At 40.3% G+C, this 17423-nt stretch overlaps 1 protein-coding gene and 1 pseudogene across 1 annotated transcript in view; both read right to left on the reverse strand.

Moving 5' to 3' along the window:
* Window positions 1-5190: 5190 nt before the first annotated feature.
* LOC102854844 lies at window positions 5191-5696 on the reverse strand (annotated as a pseudogene).
* A 2420-nt stretch (window positions 5697-8116) lies between these two features.
* ERICH2 (glutamate-rich 2) overlaps window positions 8117-17423 on the reverse strand; it is a 30932-nt gene continuing 21625 nt past the window's right edge. The window contains exons 3-4 of the mRNA XM_006878854.1: window positions 8866-8937; window positions 8117-8238 (exon numbers count right to left, since the gene is read on the reverse strand). Coding sequence (XP_006878916.1) covers window positions 8117-8238; window positions 8866-8937 — 194 coding nt within the window. The remainder of the gene's footprint in view (window positions 8239-8865; window positions 8938-17423) is intronic.

Below are 17423 nucleotides of genomic sequence, written 5' to 3' on the forward strand. Positions count from 1 at the left end.
GTCAGAAGCACAGCCTTTAAACTGCCATTCCTTAGCACTTTAAAGAGGCCCTTGACAGTGGACTTGCCCAATGTAGTACATCATTTATTGCCTGACTGCTGCTTGCATGGGTGTTATTTGTGGAGTCAAGTAAAATGAAATCCTTGGCAATTTCAACCTTTTCTCCATTTTTGATGATGCTTGTTTCTCCAACTGTGAGGATTTTTGTTTTCTTCTTTGTTGAAGTATAATCCAATTTGAAGGCTGTAGTCTTTGGGCTTTATCAATTAGTGCTTCAAATCTTCCTTTCTGCAAGCAAGGTTGTCACCTGCATGTACTGGGCATTGATGAGTCTCTCTTCACCACTTCTGACATGTAAGGAAGAATGTAGATGGCAATTATCCCTTATTTAAATTATCCAATTAGGCATAAGAGATAGCATATTTATAAGAATATTAACTGAGTAATGTTCTATGTTGATTAGCTTTTTTTCCTATCTCAGATGGCATTTCTGTTCTTTGCTGAATGACCTATTTATCTACTTAACAGTGTTAGTTATCATTCAAAGATAAAACCTGAAAAAATTCCTCATATATAGTAGACATTCCATGAATATTGATTTTTCTTTCTTGTGCTGACTTCTCTGTGCCTATGGCTTTCCCCTTAATGATATTTTTGAAAGTTATTTTCTTGGGGAAAAAAGTACTTTCCCCCCCTTTAAGATAATATATAGTTGATAAAGAAGTCTTAAGACTTTCAAATAAAGAAAAATGAATTATCACCCAAAAATGATTATCTGCCATACTTTGGACATGTTGCTAGGAGGGACCAGTCCTTGGAGAGGGACATCATGCTTGGGAGCATGGAGGGAGAGAGCAGAAGAGGAAGACCCTCAAAGAGATAAATTGATTCAGTGACTGGGATAATGAGGGTAGGTGTGTCAGAGACAATGAGGTTGGCACAGGATAGAGCAGGGTTCAGAGCTGCTGTAACCTAGGGTCACTATGAGTTGTAAGTGACTCGAAAGCACAAGAACAACACCCAAACATGATGGTTAGCATTTTTATTCATTCCCCTCCCCCCCACCGAGATTCCACCACAAAGCCACCATGTAGAGGTTTAATGTAAAAGTTTCCAATTAGAATATGTTGTTGTCCTTTGCCCTCATGTTTGAACCACTTTGTACCTGGCCCTCCACTGGGTTTTTGAGGCTGTAAATTGCACAGGAGGAGACTGCCCCTTTTCCTCCCTCAGAGAAGCTGGTGAATTAAAAATGCTTGCCTTTGGGTGGACAGTGCAGCCCCTTACCACTAGGCCATCAGATCTCCCTATAAGCAACGTATGCAATGATAAATGAAATTAAATGAATAAACAGCATAAAATGAGAAAATTCCTGTTTCCTATTATCTACCCTAAATTCTCTAAGAGATAACCATTCTAAAGAGTTCCAATGTGTAACTTTATTCATAACTCCAACTGGCACAAGAAACCATCTATTATGGATCTGTGACTTTGAATGTCCATGAACCCTTGGGGGTGTGAGAGTAACAGAGTTTGGCTTGGCTACACACTCTTAGAGAATGCTCTTGGTGTATGAGCGTCTGTGCTATGGCAGATATATCAGGTAGGTAGGTCTTGAGTGAAGTAATAGAAAAATGTGAACTGGCTTAATCATAGAAAATTTTATTGAGAGAGTTATTTGATTCAGCCCCTAAAAAATATTAAGAAGCCATTGATGATAAGGACAGTCAATCAGAGAAAACGTTGCCCTCCTCAGTTTGGCCTTGATGGCCTCATCAACTTCTCTTGAAACTTATTACCTATGATACAGGATGTTTTCCCTGAACACTAAACAATTCCAGCAAATCTGCATTTTACTTCACGTCTTGCACCATGTGTACAGTTTGTCCTTGTCCAACATCACTACTTCAGGCAAATAGTAAAATTACATACATCTTACACATCAGCTAGGGTTAAGTTCAAAGGAAAGGCACATTTAAATTAAAGAGAATACAAGTTACCACCTTGTTTAATATATATGGAAATGTAGGATAACTGAAGACTATTAAAGGACCAGTACTGGAGAACAAAGGAGCAGTGGCCCGCACCACACTGCTGGAGGCAGAGGGCCAAATGGAGCTAACTGTCACATAAATCATTGATACAATTTTGTAACCTGCTTTAAAAATTTACTTAAGGTGATATTATATGCATTTTATAAGGTATTAACGTTCACTTCATAAATTATCCTCCTTTCTTTAATCACCGTCTACTGGTGTCCTATGGTGGAAAACACAGGGCATGGATTTGAAAGACTTGGATTTAAATCTGCCAGGTACTGCCAGGCCCTTTTCTTTTTTAATTTTTATTTTATTATTTTTGTGTGAGTGTACTGTCAAATCAGATCCGACTGGTCCAGAAGGAGACTGTCCTTCCTTCCCCGGCAGAGCATCTGGTGGATTAGAACCATGCACCTCTGGGATTGTAGTTGCAGCTCCTTACCACTAGGCCACCAGAGTTCCCCTACTGCCAGGCCCTTTATAAAGGTGCTTTTAATCACTTTGGGCCTCAGTTTTTTCATATGCAAACTGGAAATAATTTCTTATGAACAAGGGTTGTTGTTTGCCTTCTAGTTGGAACCAACCCAAGCTGACCCTCCAGTGGGTTTTCAGAGGCAAAAATGACAAAGGAGGAGACTGCTCATCCTTCTCCTGCTAGTGGCTTTGGGGTTGCAGCGCAGCTTCATACCATTAGGCCACCAGTTCTCCTAATACAGATGTTGTTGTTGTGGACCACTGAGCTGGAACCTACCCACAGCCGACCCTCCAGTGAGTTTCCAGAACACAGGAAGAGACTGCCCATCTTTCTCCCTTGGAGCAGCTGGTGGAGTTGGACTTCATTCCTTGCGTTGCCAGCACAACTCCTTTGCACTAGGCCACCAGAGCTCCCTAACCAGGGTGTTAGGAGGATTAAATTAGTTAACAAGTGAATGAATGTTTAGTGCAATGTCTAACATGTAACATACTATTACCATGACCATCTTAAACATTTTTTAAAATAACACCCTTTTTACTCTATATTCTCCCCCAATAATACTTTACCTTTGTTCTTTCCATCAGAGTCTGGCTTGTCACAGCCATACTCAGTTGACACTGCATTCCTCAGTGCTACCAACTACTTTGTTGCTAACCACTTACACTTACATGGCTTTTATATCTTCTAAGTTTAATCAAATGATTGGAGAAGAGACTGATAATGGAGTGCTTGCTGTAGGGTGGGTAACTCTAGGCGCTTGGCCGAGTGAGGCTTAGTCACCCACTGTTGGTGAGCTGTGCACCTTTGCACGGAGGCTCACTGCTTGAGTAGGGTGTCTATAGACACATACTGCCAGAGCTAAAGTTAAAGGGATGTATAACATTTGGCATGACCCAAGAAATCCAGGGCCAGAGGCTGGTATGCTGGCCTACCTGAGAAAAGATTGTCCAAGTCAAAGAATGTTGGAGAATGTTGTGTAGGAAGAGAGGGCCTCTGGCCAGGATAGATTGCCTAGCTTCGGATAAGTGCAAGCTTCCCAACAGCCTTTAATATGGGATAGCAAAAGCTCTCCTGTGTTTGGCTGTATTGGCTTGAGAAAGCTGGGCATGGTCCACACAAGGCTGAGGTTCTCCTATCCAATCTGCATGTCCCATGTCTGCAAGCCCACCCTATCCTGCCTTCATGTTTACTTGCTCATATAGCAGTGCACTGCAGCCCCCAATAAAATTGAGCTGGATCGACTCCTGGAGTGGTGTGTCTCCATCGTGCTTACCCTCGTCAGGGTGTCATTGTTCACTGCTGGCAAATGGACAGCGACAAAAGAACTCTATCTTTAGTGATTTCTTATCCTGAACTGAAGCCACTATTTCCCTAGTAAAGCTCATAACTGGAAGTATTGCATATCAGTTGCGTGACCATTGCAACCAATTACTGAACCCAGCAGAGAAGTAGTGAGTGCCATGAGAAGAACGATTGGTGTCACAATTGGTAAAATGGCTAGAGAGAGCAGGTATGTCTGACTTATACCTGACAAGAATCAGATTTGAGCTGTTGATGCAAATAATGACTCTCTTCCCCTCTTTTAAAGAGTAATATGTTGAATGTCAGGTGGTTGTTGTTATGTGCTGTTGAGTTGCTTGTGACTCATAGCAACCCTATGTACAATATCTGTGAACCCTGCTGTATCCTGGGCCAACCTTACCGTCTCTGACACACCTACCCTCATTACTGCAGTCACTGAATCAATCCATCTCGTAGAGGGTCTTCCTCTCTTGTACTGTCCCTTCACCTTCCCAAGTATGATGTCTCTCTCCAAGGACTGGCTGGTCACTCCTTGCAACATGCCCAAAGTATGTCAGACAAAGCTTCAGAATCTTTGCTCCCAAGGAACAGCCTGGTTTCATCCTCTCCAGGATAAACCTGTTTGTTCTTCTAGCAGTCTATACTCTTCTCCAGCACCACAGCTCAAAGAGAGAAATTCTCCTTCTATCATCCCTAGTCACTGTGCAGCTTTCTGATGCATAGCAAATAATTGTAAAGACTATGGCTGCAATCAGGCGCACCTTAGTCTCCAGACTGACATCACAACAACAATGAATGTTGGGCTGCTATCCAGTAAGTCAGTGGTCTGAATCTATCAGTCACTCCACAAGAGAAGGATGGGCAGTCTCCTCCTATAAAGATTCACAGCCTCAGAGACCAAGAGAGGGTCACCATGAGTTAGAATCAACTCAGCAGCCATAGGTTTGATCTGGTTGGGGTTTCCCTATTATGCAGTTAGACTAAGAAGTCTGACAACTCATTCTGCCACTCTTACACTTTTTAATTTTACCTGTGCTCTCTGCAACTTTTTTTTTTCTTTCAGAGAAAACAGCTTTTATTAATGGTTATCTCCAGAAACCAAAAAAGCTATATCCTCACTTGCAGTTATCCCAGGATCTTACATAGCTCCACCTGGGGAGAGGCTTATAATTGCCTCTTGGTTCTCAAAGGTCCAAGTCTTTTTCATTCTCTTCTGCAGCCTAACTTAGAAACTCAGTAGCAATACCATTTTGGTTTCCCTCAGCATTGCCTGCTGCAATTCCAAGTAGGAATGGAAGGGGGGAAGGGGAAACAGATGAGTAAGAAACCTTATTTATCAAAGGTCCCTCTGTTCTTCCTCAGTGATTTGATTCTTCATTGATTGCATTTCTCTTTGTGTTGGATCACACCTTTCTGAATCAGATCTGGGATTTCTACTGCCAGCCATGGACCTAGCCCAAGAGCCATGAGATGAGCTAGTCCAAACTTTGGCACATTCCTAGCCCATAAAGGCTTGAAGTGATCAGTCAGGCATATTTTCCCACCCCTGTACATCTTTGCTGCCTCCTTTCCATCCAGATCAGGGACTGCAATTTCTGGAGCAGTAGTGGGATATGTGACAGGAATATCAAACTCGATGTCAAACTCGTATTTGAGGAGGTCATGGATGTACCAGCATTTTCCAAACCACTGAGTCCCTTCTTTGTTGGACTCCAGTCGGACCCAATCATTGTCCGCATTCTTCTTGTTCTCCACATACCGTATAAGGGATTGGTATTCCTCCTTAGTCGCTGCACCCATAACTCGCGATCTCGGGGTCCAGCGTTAGTCTTCAGAACAGGGATCTCTGACACAACCCACCGGGTGGCTTCGTCTGCCATCTTGGACCAGGGAGCAAGGGCTCTCTGCAATTTTTTGACTGAGCAGATCTTTTCAAGTTTCCTGAAATACTCTCACATCTAAGTTTCTTTTGATGGTACTCAATATTGGTTAAGATACTTTTGGGAGCAGTAAGAGGGACCTTGCTCTAAACTGGTTTAACAATGAAAACATTTATCTCTGGTAACAGAAAGCTTAGAGGGCTGGCTCTTTGAGCAGTTGTTGGAGTGGCTGAACATCATCAAGGATTTGGCTTCTTTACCACACATAGCGTCTGTTTTATCCTGTGATCAGTTTCCCTCATGATTATACAATATGAAGACAGCATTCTTCCTGGTTTTCACCCTGAGGAGCAGAGGACTCTCTCTCTCTCTCCTCTCACAATCAGGAAATAAAGTTTTGGCCTAATGGGGCCAATGTAGGTAACATTTTCATCTCTAAAATAAAATAGCTGCTAGGGAAGTGTCATGTGCTGACTTGAATGTGAAATCAACTCTCCTGGGTCCCATGGCCATGAGTGCATGAGTGGGTGAACAGAACCAGGGTGCTCTCAGCAAAGAAGCAAATAGAAATGGATGCTGACTAGGCCACCACCAGGATAAGCAGCCTGAGGGTCACAAATGTTGACTTATGGACAATTAGTACTTGCCTTTTCATGTTATATAAACTTGCCCTCACTTTCAACAACAAAGTCTTCATTACAACCATCTCTTCATGGGCTTAATATGCAGCTTTGTTTGTTGTTGCTTTTATAATCTTGACTTTTATTTTTTAGGTTGTTTAGGACACCCTCCAGAGATCACCAGGGCACTGGCTGGTTTCCCCTCTGAAGTAAGTTCCCCAACTATCCAAGCTCACCATGATTTTTCCTGATCTGCTCTTGTCCAGCTGAAGGGACAAGTGACACATATGCAGCTTTCCCAACCTCAGAGCATCCTGATTTCTTCATAAATTATCTGTGTGTCAAGCACAGAAACATTTCTGGGGTTTTAGCACATTGTAAAGTCCTTGTCTAAGACACAAATTGCCATCTTGTGAGTTTTCTATTTTCTAGTGTGGGAGCCACATCCCAACCTTTCCGTGTTGTATGTTCTGTGTCAAAGGCAGAAGTCCCTGTTTTATGAAAGACTCCTGGTTTTAACTACAGCCACCAGTCCATATGCAAGTTCTTACTCATTGAAAAGGCTTCAAGTCTTTTCTTGCACTAAAGAAAGGTTAATTAAGAACCATATATATGCACCTCTTTCAAAGTACCTACATATTTGACTTATAGATATGCTCAGGAATGTATCTCATTCATAACCCAAGGACTGAACGTATTCACCATGTTCTCTTTCCTGACTTCCCTCCTGGCTCTACTCAGTCTCCTGCATGCACTTCATTTTCTTGGATTACCACTAAATGTTCATGACTGCACTCTATCTGTGGGCCATTTAGTCCCTGTGATGACTGATCTGATTAACTTTTAATAATTATTCCTCCAGCCAAGTGTCTTTTGCAGGTCTCACACCCGAAACTCCAAAACACCGAGCTATCATTGAGCCACAACTTCCTGTGGTATCCAGAACAATGCTTTTCCTCCTCTATGCATGAACTGTAAAAAGGAGATCTGCACTCTAATATGTACAACCTGTGAATATGCTTGGTTACACTGGCAAAGGAGAATTAAAAAGGTTTCAGATGGAAGTAAGTTTGTTCATCTGTTGGCCTTAAAATAAGGAGCTAACACTAGAGCATCTGGGTGGACCACTATAATCACAAGTGTTTTTAAAAGTGGGAAGCAGAGAGATGGGAACATGAGGATTTGGGCAGATGTTACTGAAAGGAGGGGCCATAAACCAAGAAATGCAACGTGGGCTTTACAATCTAGAAAAGCGAAGGAAATGGATTCTTCCTTGGAGCCTACAGGAGGAATGCACCTTTACTTTGGCCTATGGGTCTGATTTTTGGACTTCTGACATCCATCACTGTAAGATAATACATTTGTATTGTTTCAAACCATTAAGCCTGTGGTAATTAGTTACAGTAGTTACAGAAAGTAAATATACTTCCTATACTTGCACAAATGAACTACTGTCTTCTCCAGGATGGGTATAATGATACAACCATGTCATGGAATTACCGAATTAAAGGAATATGTGTAGAGCAATTTGGACAGTACTTGGCACATAATTAGTTCTGTGTTACTGTTTGCTTCTCTGAGGAACTCACATGGAGCTAAGGCATAAATAACAATCAGGAGCTCAAACTAAGAGATGGGCAAATGGAAAGGAATTCTGTGGCATATAAAGAACAATCACACAAAACAGGGCTCTCTCCTTTGCATTTCCATGGAGCATAGGAAGGAAAATTTCACACAGTACATTAACGCAATGTACAAAGCTTAAGCCACTTTAGCAACATGCAGCAACATGGCTGTACTTCACCCATCTTCACCTCCTTCGGAGCTCTCTTCACTCGGCTCCTTGCTGCTTTCTCCTTCACTCTCAAGGCTACTGTTGTCGTCACTGTCATCACCATCTTCCTCAGGACACTGTGTTTTCTCTGCCATAGAAAGGAACAAAACTTAAACATGCTTCTTAATACCTCACCTCTCTGAAAAATGAAAATCCTCCTTGCCCCTCTCTCCACTAAGAAATATGTACTTTTTGGAACATGATAAATCTGAGCTTAACTTTTGCTAACTGTACATAGGGCCAGACAAGTAATTCAAAGAAGAAAAATATTCTAGCTGACATAGTTGTATAGATGTTTGTGGATGTAATGCTAATTTAGAACTTAGGGCTGTGTGTTTATATGTACACTTTATTATTGTAACTGTATTTCTCATGTCAATAAAGAAATGAGATGTAAAGTAGTTCATTGTTAGCTTTACCTTGGAATTGTGGGATAATCCCTCAACACATGGGGGTGATTAACATGTCCCATTCCCTTTGAAAACTGTGTGTCCAGGTGCCTGGGAGCCTGCTCAGCTTGGGCAGTTGACTCCACAGAGAGAAAAGAGCCCTCATACGTCCATAGAGGATGAGCCAGTTTTCATTAAGCCATCCAAGACAACCATTTCTTAACCAAATTAACAAGGTGCACTTTGACAATCTCTCAGAATAATGAGGTTTTTAATAGTGGCTGTTCATAGTTCTATTAAGAAGGAATTTCAACTTTTAATTTTACCTATCAGCAACATTTCTTCAATAAGTGAGAAGAACTCCTTGGCTTCAGGATTTTCTGGTTCATAAGCTAGGACTGAAAATGGACAAGAGAATGTGTGTTATTAGTGTCTCAAGGTATTTCAGCAAACAAGCTCTTAAAAATATATACTATCACTCAGAACAAGTGAAATGCACATTGTGACAAACACTAACAATCATGACACAAGTAGATAAATAAGCACAAATAGAGAAAATGGTCCACTTACATATACAGCATTATCCAACTTATGATGTATTCAAATTATAACTGACCATATCTTTCATGTGTGTGCATATCATTATCTTTAGTAATATGTTCTACACACATAATTGTTATGTCTAATTTGCTGATGTTATCATTCTCAAATTAATGTTTCCAATTACCACAGGTAATAACTGGATTTCTAAATATACTGACAATAAAAGGCAGTAATAATGAAAACGGAATAAAGGAGAGGTATTAGACTTAGGTGAGAACCAATGTACTCCAGAGTCATTAGGGTAGAGACTTGTCATAAGTTAGGATGTCAGCTTGTGTAGCACTTTAGTAAGAAAAACAATTGTTAACTTTATTTCCTAATTCCTATCCAAAGTATGAGCCCTGGTGGTACAGTGATTGGCTGCTTGATTGCTAACCAAAAAGTTAGTGGTTTGAATTCATCAGCTGCTCTATGAGAAAAATAAGTAGCTGCCTGTTTAAAGATTACAGATCCTATATGGCAGCTCTGCTCTGTTTTATAGGGCCACCAAGTTAGAATAGACTTGATGGAAGTGGGTTTGAATCTCAAAGATGCAATCTCCATTTCTCATATTACTTACCTGGAGGTTAGCAGTCAATGTATTTCTGGAATATAATTATTTCCCAGCAATGTACAAATCTTGCAAAATATTAGGCTAATAAGAACATTGTGTACTAAAACCAAGACCAAAACCCATTGACTTCAAGTTGGTTCTAACTCACTGGGACCTTTCATCTGTTTTCCAAGGCTGTTGTTGAGTACCATCGAATCGGAACTAACTGATCCATAGCTGACCCTCCAGCAGGTTTTCAGAGGCAGTTAATCACACAGGAGGAGAATGCCCAACTATAAATCTTAAATGGAGGTGACTACTTCAACTTTCTACTGTGGAGCACAGCATGGTGGATTCAAACTTCTAACCTTTTTGTTAGCTGCCCAACATGTAATGCACTATGCCAACAGGTATCCATCGTGGATCTTTTAATTCCTTTCAGAATATTTTAGATTTTTTTTACTTATTCTTTTAGGTTCTACCTTTCCCCTAACTACCTTTAGGAATGAATATTCCTAAATCGGCATCATCTATTTAATGCAGTAACTCCTGTGTGATATCTTAATGGCCCCCAGGGGGCACTGAAACATCAAGTGTGATACTTACTTGGCTAAGGGAGGTAAGTGAATGGTTTGACTAGGTTCCAGTGGCTCACCGGACCCCATTCCATGACATTCATCCTGGCACATCAAACCAGTATCTCTATTTCCCAACCCAAGTTGTATAACAAATGACTTGATACTAGACTGGGCTAGCACTATTGTACAACAGCTCAGAAGTTGTTTTTGAAGATTTTCTGGGAATCTTTAAGGATTCTTGGTGGTTCAGTAATTAAGCACTTGGCTGCTAAACAAAAGGTTTGAACATACCAGTGGCTCTATGGGAGAAAGATGTGGCAGTCGGCTTCCACATGTATTTCTGCCTTAGAAACCCTCTACGGCAGGATAGGGAGCTCTGATGGCCTACTCTGTATGGAGATGTGCTACTAACCCGAAGGCCACCTCACTCCAGTGCTTCTAAACCAAAAGCTGATCCAAGAGACAGTCTTCTCCTGTGTGATTCATAGCCTCGGAAACACAATAAAGTTCAGCTATGAGTCACTCCCTAATCAACAGCAATAAGTAGGTGATTCTGTCCTATAGGATTGCTATGACTCATTGATATGCTAGGGTATCATTGATGACATCAGCAGAAAATAACAGAAAGATGTTTACTTGTGTTTTACTTACTTGTGTTTTAATAAGATAACTAAAAAACTGTGTGTTTTATAGGAAATTATGGATAGCATTAAGAAAAATGGGAATTTCAGAACACTTAAGTGTGCTCATGCAAAACATATATAAGTAATAAGCAATTGTTCAAATAGCAAAAGAGATATTGTAGTTTCAAAACAGGAAGGGTATAAAACAGGTGTGTATCCTTTTAGTATAACTAACTCAATTTGTATGCTGAGCACGTAATTCAAGAAGGTTTGTAGGAGAAAGATGTATAATCTCCTCTCCTGTGATTTACAGCCTCTGAAAACCTGCTGGATGGTCTGTTTTGAGTTGGTTCCGACTTGATGTCACATAACAACAAAGAAATCTATTTTAGAAGTAGTATAGCCAGGGCGCTCTTCAGAAATAAAGATGGTGAGACTTCACCTTCTATGCTTTGGCATGTTTTTAGGACAGGTAATAAATTAATATGAAGAAGGACAACATGTTTGGAAAAGGAGAGGGTCAGCAAACGACAGGAAGATCGTCAGGGAGATGGACTGACAGTGAGTTCAATGATGGGCTTAAACACAAGCAGAGATTGTGAAGATGGCACAGGATCAAGTAGGGCTTTGTTCTGTTGTATATGGGGTCGTATGAGTCAGAGCCAACTCAAAGGCACCAAACAACAACAATGATGATACCATAGCCTTACAGGAAAGAGTGCTTCATTTTACTTAAAATTAGATAGATAGCTAATTTAGGAATGGTCTTTTCTGAAGATATTCCTGTATGTGCATTACACTTACGTGGTTGTTACGTGCTGTCAAGTTGAGTACAACTCACAGTGACTCTATGAACAAAAGGCCTGAACCTTATCCTATTCTATGCCATTGCCATCATCTCTGATACACTTAAGCCTACTGCTGTAGTCACTGTTCCAACCCGTCTCATTGGGGGTCTTCCTCTCTTTTGCTGACCTTTCCAAGCATGGTATCCCTTTCCAAGGCAGAGCCTCTTTTAGCAACATGTGAGAGACGAGGTTTTGCCATCCTTGCCTTCAAAGGACACTCTGGCTGCACCTTTTCCAAAACAGTACCTGTTTATTCTTTTGGCTGTCCATGGGGTATTCAGTACTATTCTTCTTCTGTCATCTTTATTATTCATTGTCCAGCTCTCAGATGCACTTGAAGTGATTGAAAAGACCATGACCTGAATTAGGCACACCTTAGTCTTCAAAATGACATTACCGCTCATCAGTATTTTGGAGAGATCCCTGATAGTGGTCTTGCCCAAAGCAATTAGCCTCCTTATCTCCTGACTGCTGGTAACAAGGGCATTGATTGTGGATCCAAGTAAGATGAACTCATTGACAGTTTCAATCCTTTCTCCATATACCATGTCCAGTGGTAAGGACCTTTGTTTTCCTGTTATTGATAATGCCATCCATCTTGAAGGATGTAGTCTTTGATTTTCTGCAGCTAGCGCTTCAGGTCTTGTCTTCACTTTCAACAAGCAAAGTTGTGATGGGAATGATTTGTTTTTCAAGCCATTATCTTAAATATTTATGATCATAATCAATGAAACAGACCTTCAAAGGCCTAAATATTTTAATGTGTAGAAGATAAAACAGCCTGTGAGCAAAAGTGTGTGGCTCCCTGATAGTGACATGCCTCTGGTGCCTGTTTTACAGGTAAAGTGACCAAAAAATAGGAAGATTGATTTGCACCATCTCACAGTCAATCATTACATGAACTACAGAAAGTACTACTTTCAGTCTCATTTAATAATCATTTTCTCAGGCTGACTACAATGCCTGGGAGGAAATGGCAGAAGCTAAGATATCCGTTCTGCCTGAGACAGCAGGAAAATGACTGAGAAGACATTGAGATCACAGAAAAATTGTATGGAAGACACATAAAATTTTCTGGAGGGAACCAAATACAATATTTAAAAAAGGCATAACAAAGAGCCCATGGAGTGTCTGGGACACCAGGCAGAAAGCTCTAGAGTTAAGTGAAGATAGAAATGACTGTACTGAAAATAAACAGCCAGAAAGCAGCAGCTTTAGGCAAGAAAAGGAATATGCAGAACATTTTTGAAGAGACAAGGATGTACTGCTTTACATAAAGGAATTATTATTTTTTAGAAATAAAATAGTTTTCCTAGACAACCATAGGTGCTATCTCTAGTCTGACTGACCCATAAAAGTTTATGTAGGTTTCCCATTTCTTTGTCTAGAAAAAGAAACTTATTAATAAGATGAGAAATAGTGGGAAAACCACAGGGTTTTAAGTCAGATCTAGGTTTTACTCCTGCTTTTCTATTTAGGAGCTTTGTGACCTCATAGAAGTTAGTTCTGTCTCACCCTCCATTTTCTCATCTAAAAAAATGGGGTTAATGATGTCTGTTTCATAGAATTGTCTGAAAAGATTAAGCAACATATTCAAATGTGCTTCCATGGCAAGTGCTTAATATACACATACATAAATAAATAAAGATGGATATTCATAACCTGTTCTAGATATATTCATTTTCATATAGAGAACAGGAGAAAAAGAAATGCTGAAGATAAAAAGATGAACAGAAGATTTCAATGAGCAATCAAGAAGACAAAGCAAAGCATTTTAACAAAATCTGCAAAGAAGTGGAGTTTGAAAATCTAAAGCAAAGAATATGCTCGACATATCTCAAGCTGAGAGAATCAAAAAAGCAATCCAAGTCTCATGTTACAATACTGGAGTCTTTCTGAGTGGCATCTACACACACACACACACACACACACACACACACACACACAGCGTCGGGAATCCACGAAGTCACACAAGACGGGATCTGAGAGCTCTAATTTCCTTGATCTGCCTCAAGCAAAAATCTTTCTCTGAAGTTGGTACATGGGATTTGGACTTACATTCTCCTAGGCAAGAGATGGACAACAGAGCAACAGAGTGAGAAACCAGTACCAGTGTGTAGTGCAAGGCATCACAGAAGTGACTGGTAATCATACTGAGAGGTCACTGGGGAAGGGAGGGTTTGACCCGGAAGATAAGTGTGTGAGGAATGGGGAGGTAGCAGGGAAAGAGTAGAGACAAGTCACACATGCTTGGGGTGGGTGGGCAGTGAGTGTATTGGTTATTTCTGTAAGGGAAATGTCTTTCACCTGCTAGATAGAAATACTTGCCTGTCAGATATTCTTCTAACACTTAACACCTAAATTAAGACAGACTAGGAAGGAGGATTGGCCATCCACTTCTGAAATATAACTGGCCTTTGAAAACCCTATATACAGCAGAGCACACTTAGAGTAGATTAACAGATATGGTAACTGAAGTTGAACCCTCAAATTTGGAAAACATGAAGGAGGAGAAATAATTTTTAAAAGAAATTAACAATTGGTACATGGAATGGGAGAAGCATGAAGGTAGGAAAACTAGATCTTGTAAAGAAAGAAATGGAACACATAAATATTGACCTACTGAGTATTAGTGAAATGAGATGGATTGGCATGGGACATTTTGAATACCATGATCATATGATCTATTATGCTGGAGATGAAAAGGTGAGGAAAAACAGGGTCACCTTCATAGTTAAAAAGGCCATTTCTAAATCCTTCTTGAAACACAATATTGTGAGTGACAGGATAATATCCATATGCATACAAGGAAGATCTGTTAATACCACTATCATTCAAATTTATTCGCTTACAACCAGTGCCAAAGAGGAGGAAACAGATGATTTCTATCAACTGTTGCAGTCAGAAATTGATCGAACATGTAACCAAGATACTGTAATAAAATGGGTGACTGGAATGAAAAAGTTGGGAATCAGGAAGAAGGATCGGTAGTCAGAAAATATGGACTTGGTGACAGAAATGAAGCTGGAGATAGAATGTTATAATTCTGTACAATCAAATACATAGCAAATACCTTTTATAAGAAACATAAATGCAGGCTATACACATGTATGTCACCTGGTGGGATGCACAGGAATCAGACTGATTACATCTGTGGAAGGAACCATTGAAGAACTTCAATATCAGCAGTAAAAACTAGGCCAGGTGCTGATTGTGGAACAGATAATCAACTGCTCTATGCAAGTTCAAATTAAAACTAAAGAAGATTAAAAAAAGCGAAAACAAATTTAAAGAAAGTTAAATAATATTCACCGAAATAAAAAAAATTGACTTTGAGTTTTTCTCCCATGAATTTAAAAACCAACTCAGGAATAGGTTTGAGACCATGAACACTAATGAATGAAGACCAGATAAGCTATGGGAACACGTCAAGAATATCGTTTGTGAAGAATGCAAAAAGTCATTACTAAAGAAAAAAACCAAAATGGATGTCAGAAGAGAGAAACTCTTGAATACTACACTAGAGTGCCGAGAAGCCAACACAAAGGGAAGAAATCAAGAAGTTAAGGAGCTGATGGGAGCTCTGGTGGCCTAGTGGCAAGAAGCTACACTTCAATCCTAGAGGTACACGGTTCAAATCCTCCAGATGCTCTGCGAGGAGTGGCAATATCCTCCTGCACCAGTCAGATTTAATTTGATGGTACACACACAAAAAAAAGAATAAAAGAAAATGAAAGAAGAAAAGAAGTTAAGGAGATGAATAGAAGATTTCAAAGGGCTGCTCGGGAAGACAAGGCAAAAATATTATAATGGAATGTGCAAGGACCTGCAGTCAGAAAATCAAAAGGGCTTAACTTGCTCAGCATTTCTTAAGCTGAAAGAAATAAAGAATAAATTCAAGCCACGAGTTGCAATGCTTACGGATGCTATGGGCAGGATACTGAATGATTCAAGAAGCATTAAAAGCAGATGGAACCTCAACTGTACATGCCAAATAAACTGTTACTACTTCCTGATACTTATGAACAAATAAAGCAGAACCAAAAGGAATGCTAAAAAAAAGCAGATGGAAGGAGTATACAGAGTCATTGTATCAAAAAGAACTGGTAGACACAGAATAATGTAAAGAACAACATATGAGCATGAGGCCCTAGTGATGAAGGAGGAAGTGCAGGCTGCTCTGAAGGACTTGGCAAAAAATAAAGCCCCAGGAAGTAATGGAATACTAATTGATGTATTTCAACAAATGATGCTGCCCTGCATGTGCTCACCAAGTTGTGCCAAGAAATCTGGAGGACAACTAGTTGGTCAATTGACTGGAAGAGATCTCTATTTATTCCTATTAAAAAAAAAAGGTGACCCGACTCAACAGAGTGTGGAAATCATTGAACAATATCACTAATATTACAAACTAGCAAAATTTTGCTGAAGATTATCCAGGAAAGATTTGAACAGTACAGTGACAGAAAACTACCAGAAATACAGGCTGGGTTTAGAAGAGGTTGTAGCAGTAGGGACATTATTGCCAATGTCAGATGGATCTTGGCAGAAAGCAGAGAGTACCAGAAGAATGTCTGTGTTTCACTGACTATGCAAAGGCATTTGACTGTGTGGGTCACAATAAATTGTGGCTAACATTGAGGAAAAAGGGAATTTCAGAGCACTTGATCGTGCTTATACAAAACCTATACTTGACCAAGAAGCAGTCCTCAGAATAGAGCAAGGAAACACTGCATGGTTCAAAATCAGAAAAGGGGTGTGTCAGGGATGCATCCTGTTCCCCGTACCCTTTAAATCTGTATGCAGAACAGATCACTCAGGAAGCAGGGCTTTCTGTGGAGAAGTGTGGCATCAGAATTGGAGAAAAACTCATCAATAACCTATAATATGCAGATGCCACAATCTTGCTTGCTGAAACTGAGGAGGACCAGAAGCACTTGCTGCAAAAGGTCAAGAACTGTAGTCTGCAATATGGATTGAAGCTCAACATCAAGAAGACAAAGATTCTTACCATTGGGCCAATTGGCAGCACCATGATGGATGGAGAAGAGATTGAGGTTAACAATTACAGCTTGCTTGGATCTACCATTAACACTCTTAACACCATCAGTCAGGAAATCAAAAGACAAATTGCATTGGGAAAATCTGCTGTCATGGACCTCTCCAGAGTCCTGAAGAGCAGTGATATTTGTTTAAATACAAAGGTGCGCCTAATACAGGCCACAGTATTCTCAATTACTTGTTAAGCTTCAAAGAGTTGGACAATTACTAAGGATGACAAAAGAAGAATTGAAAATTTGAGTTGTGGTGCTGGAGAAGAGTCTTGGACTGCCAAGAAAATAAATATTTGTCTTGAAGAAGGTGAAACCAAGTCTCTCTGCTTGGAGGCTAAGATTTTGAAGCTCTGCCTCACTTACTTTGGTCACGTGGCCAGGAGAGACCGGTCCTTGGAGACAGACATCATGCTTGGAAGGGTGGACAGATAGTACAGGTGAGGAAACACAGGTGTGGGAGACCCCGGATCAGATGGATTGATACAATAATTGAGGTGATGGGGGCTGGTATGTCGGACTTAGTGAGACTGGCTCAGGACAGGGAATGCTTCAGAGCTGCTGTACATAGGGTCGCTATACATCACAGGTGACTCAATGGCATATAAAAACAATAACATACTATGACAGGTTTGGAAGCAGGCAACCA

Source organism: Elephantulus edwardii, unplaced genomic scaffold (assembly GCF_000299155.1).
Source record: "Elephantulus edwardii isolate Elephantulus edwardi_28Jun2011 unplaced genomic scaffold, EleEdw1.0 scaffold00001, whole genome shotgun sequence".
Taxonomy (NCBI): Eukaryota; Metazoa; Chordata; class Mammalia; order Macroscelidea; family Macroscelididae; genus Elephantulus; species Elephantulus edwardii.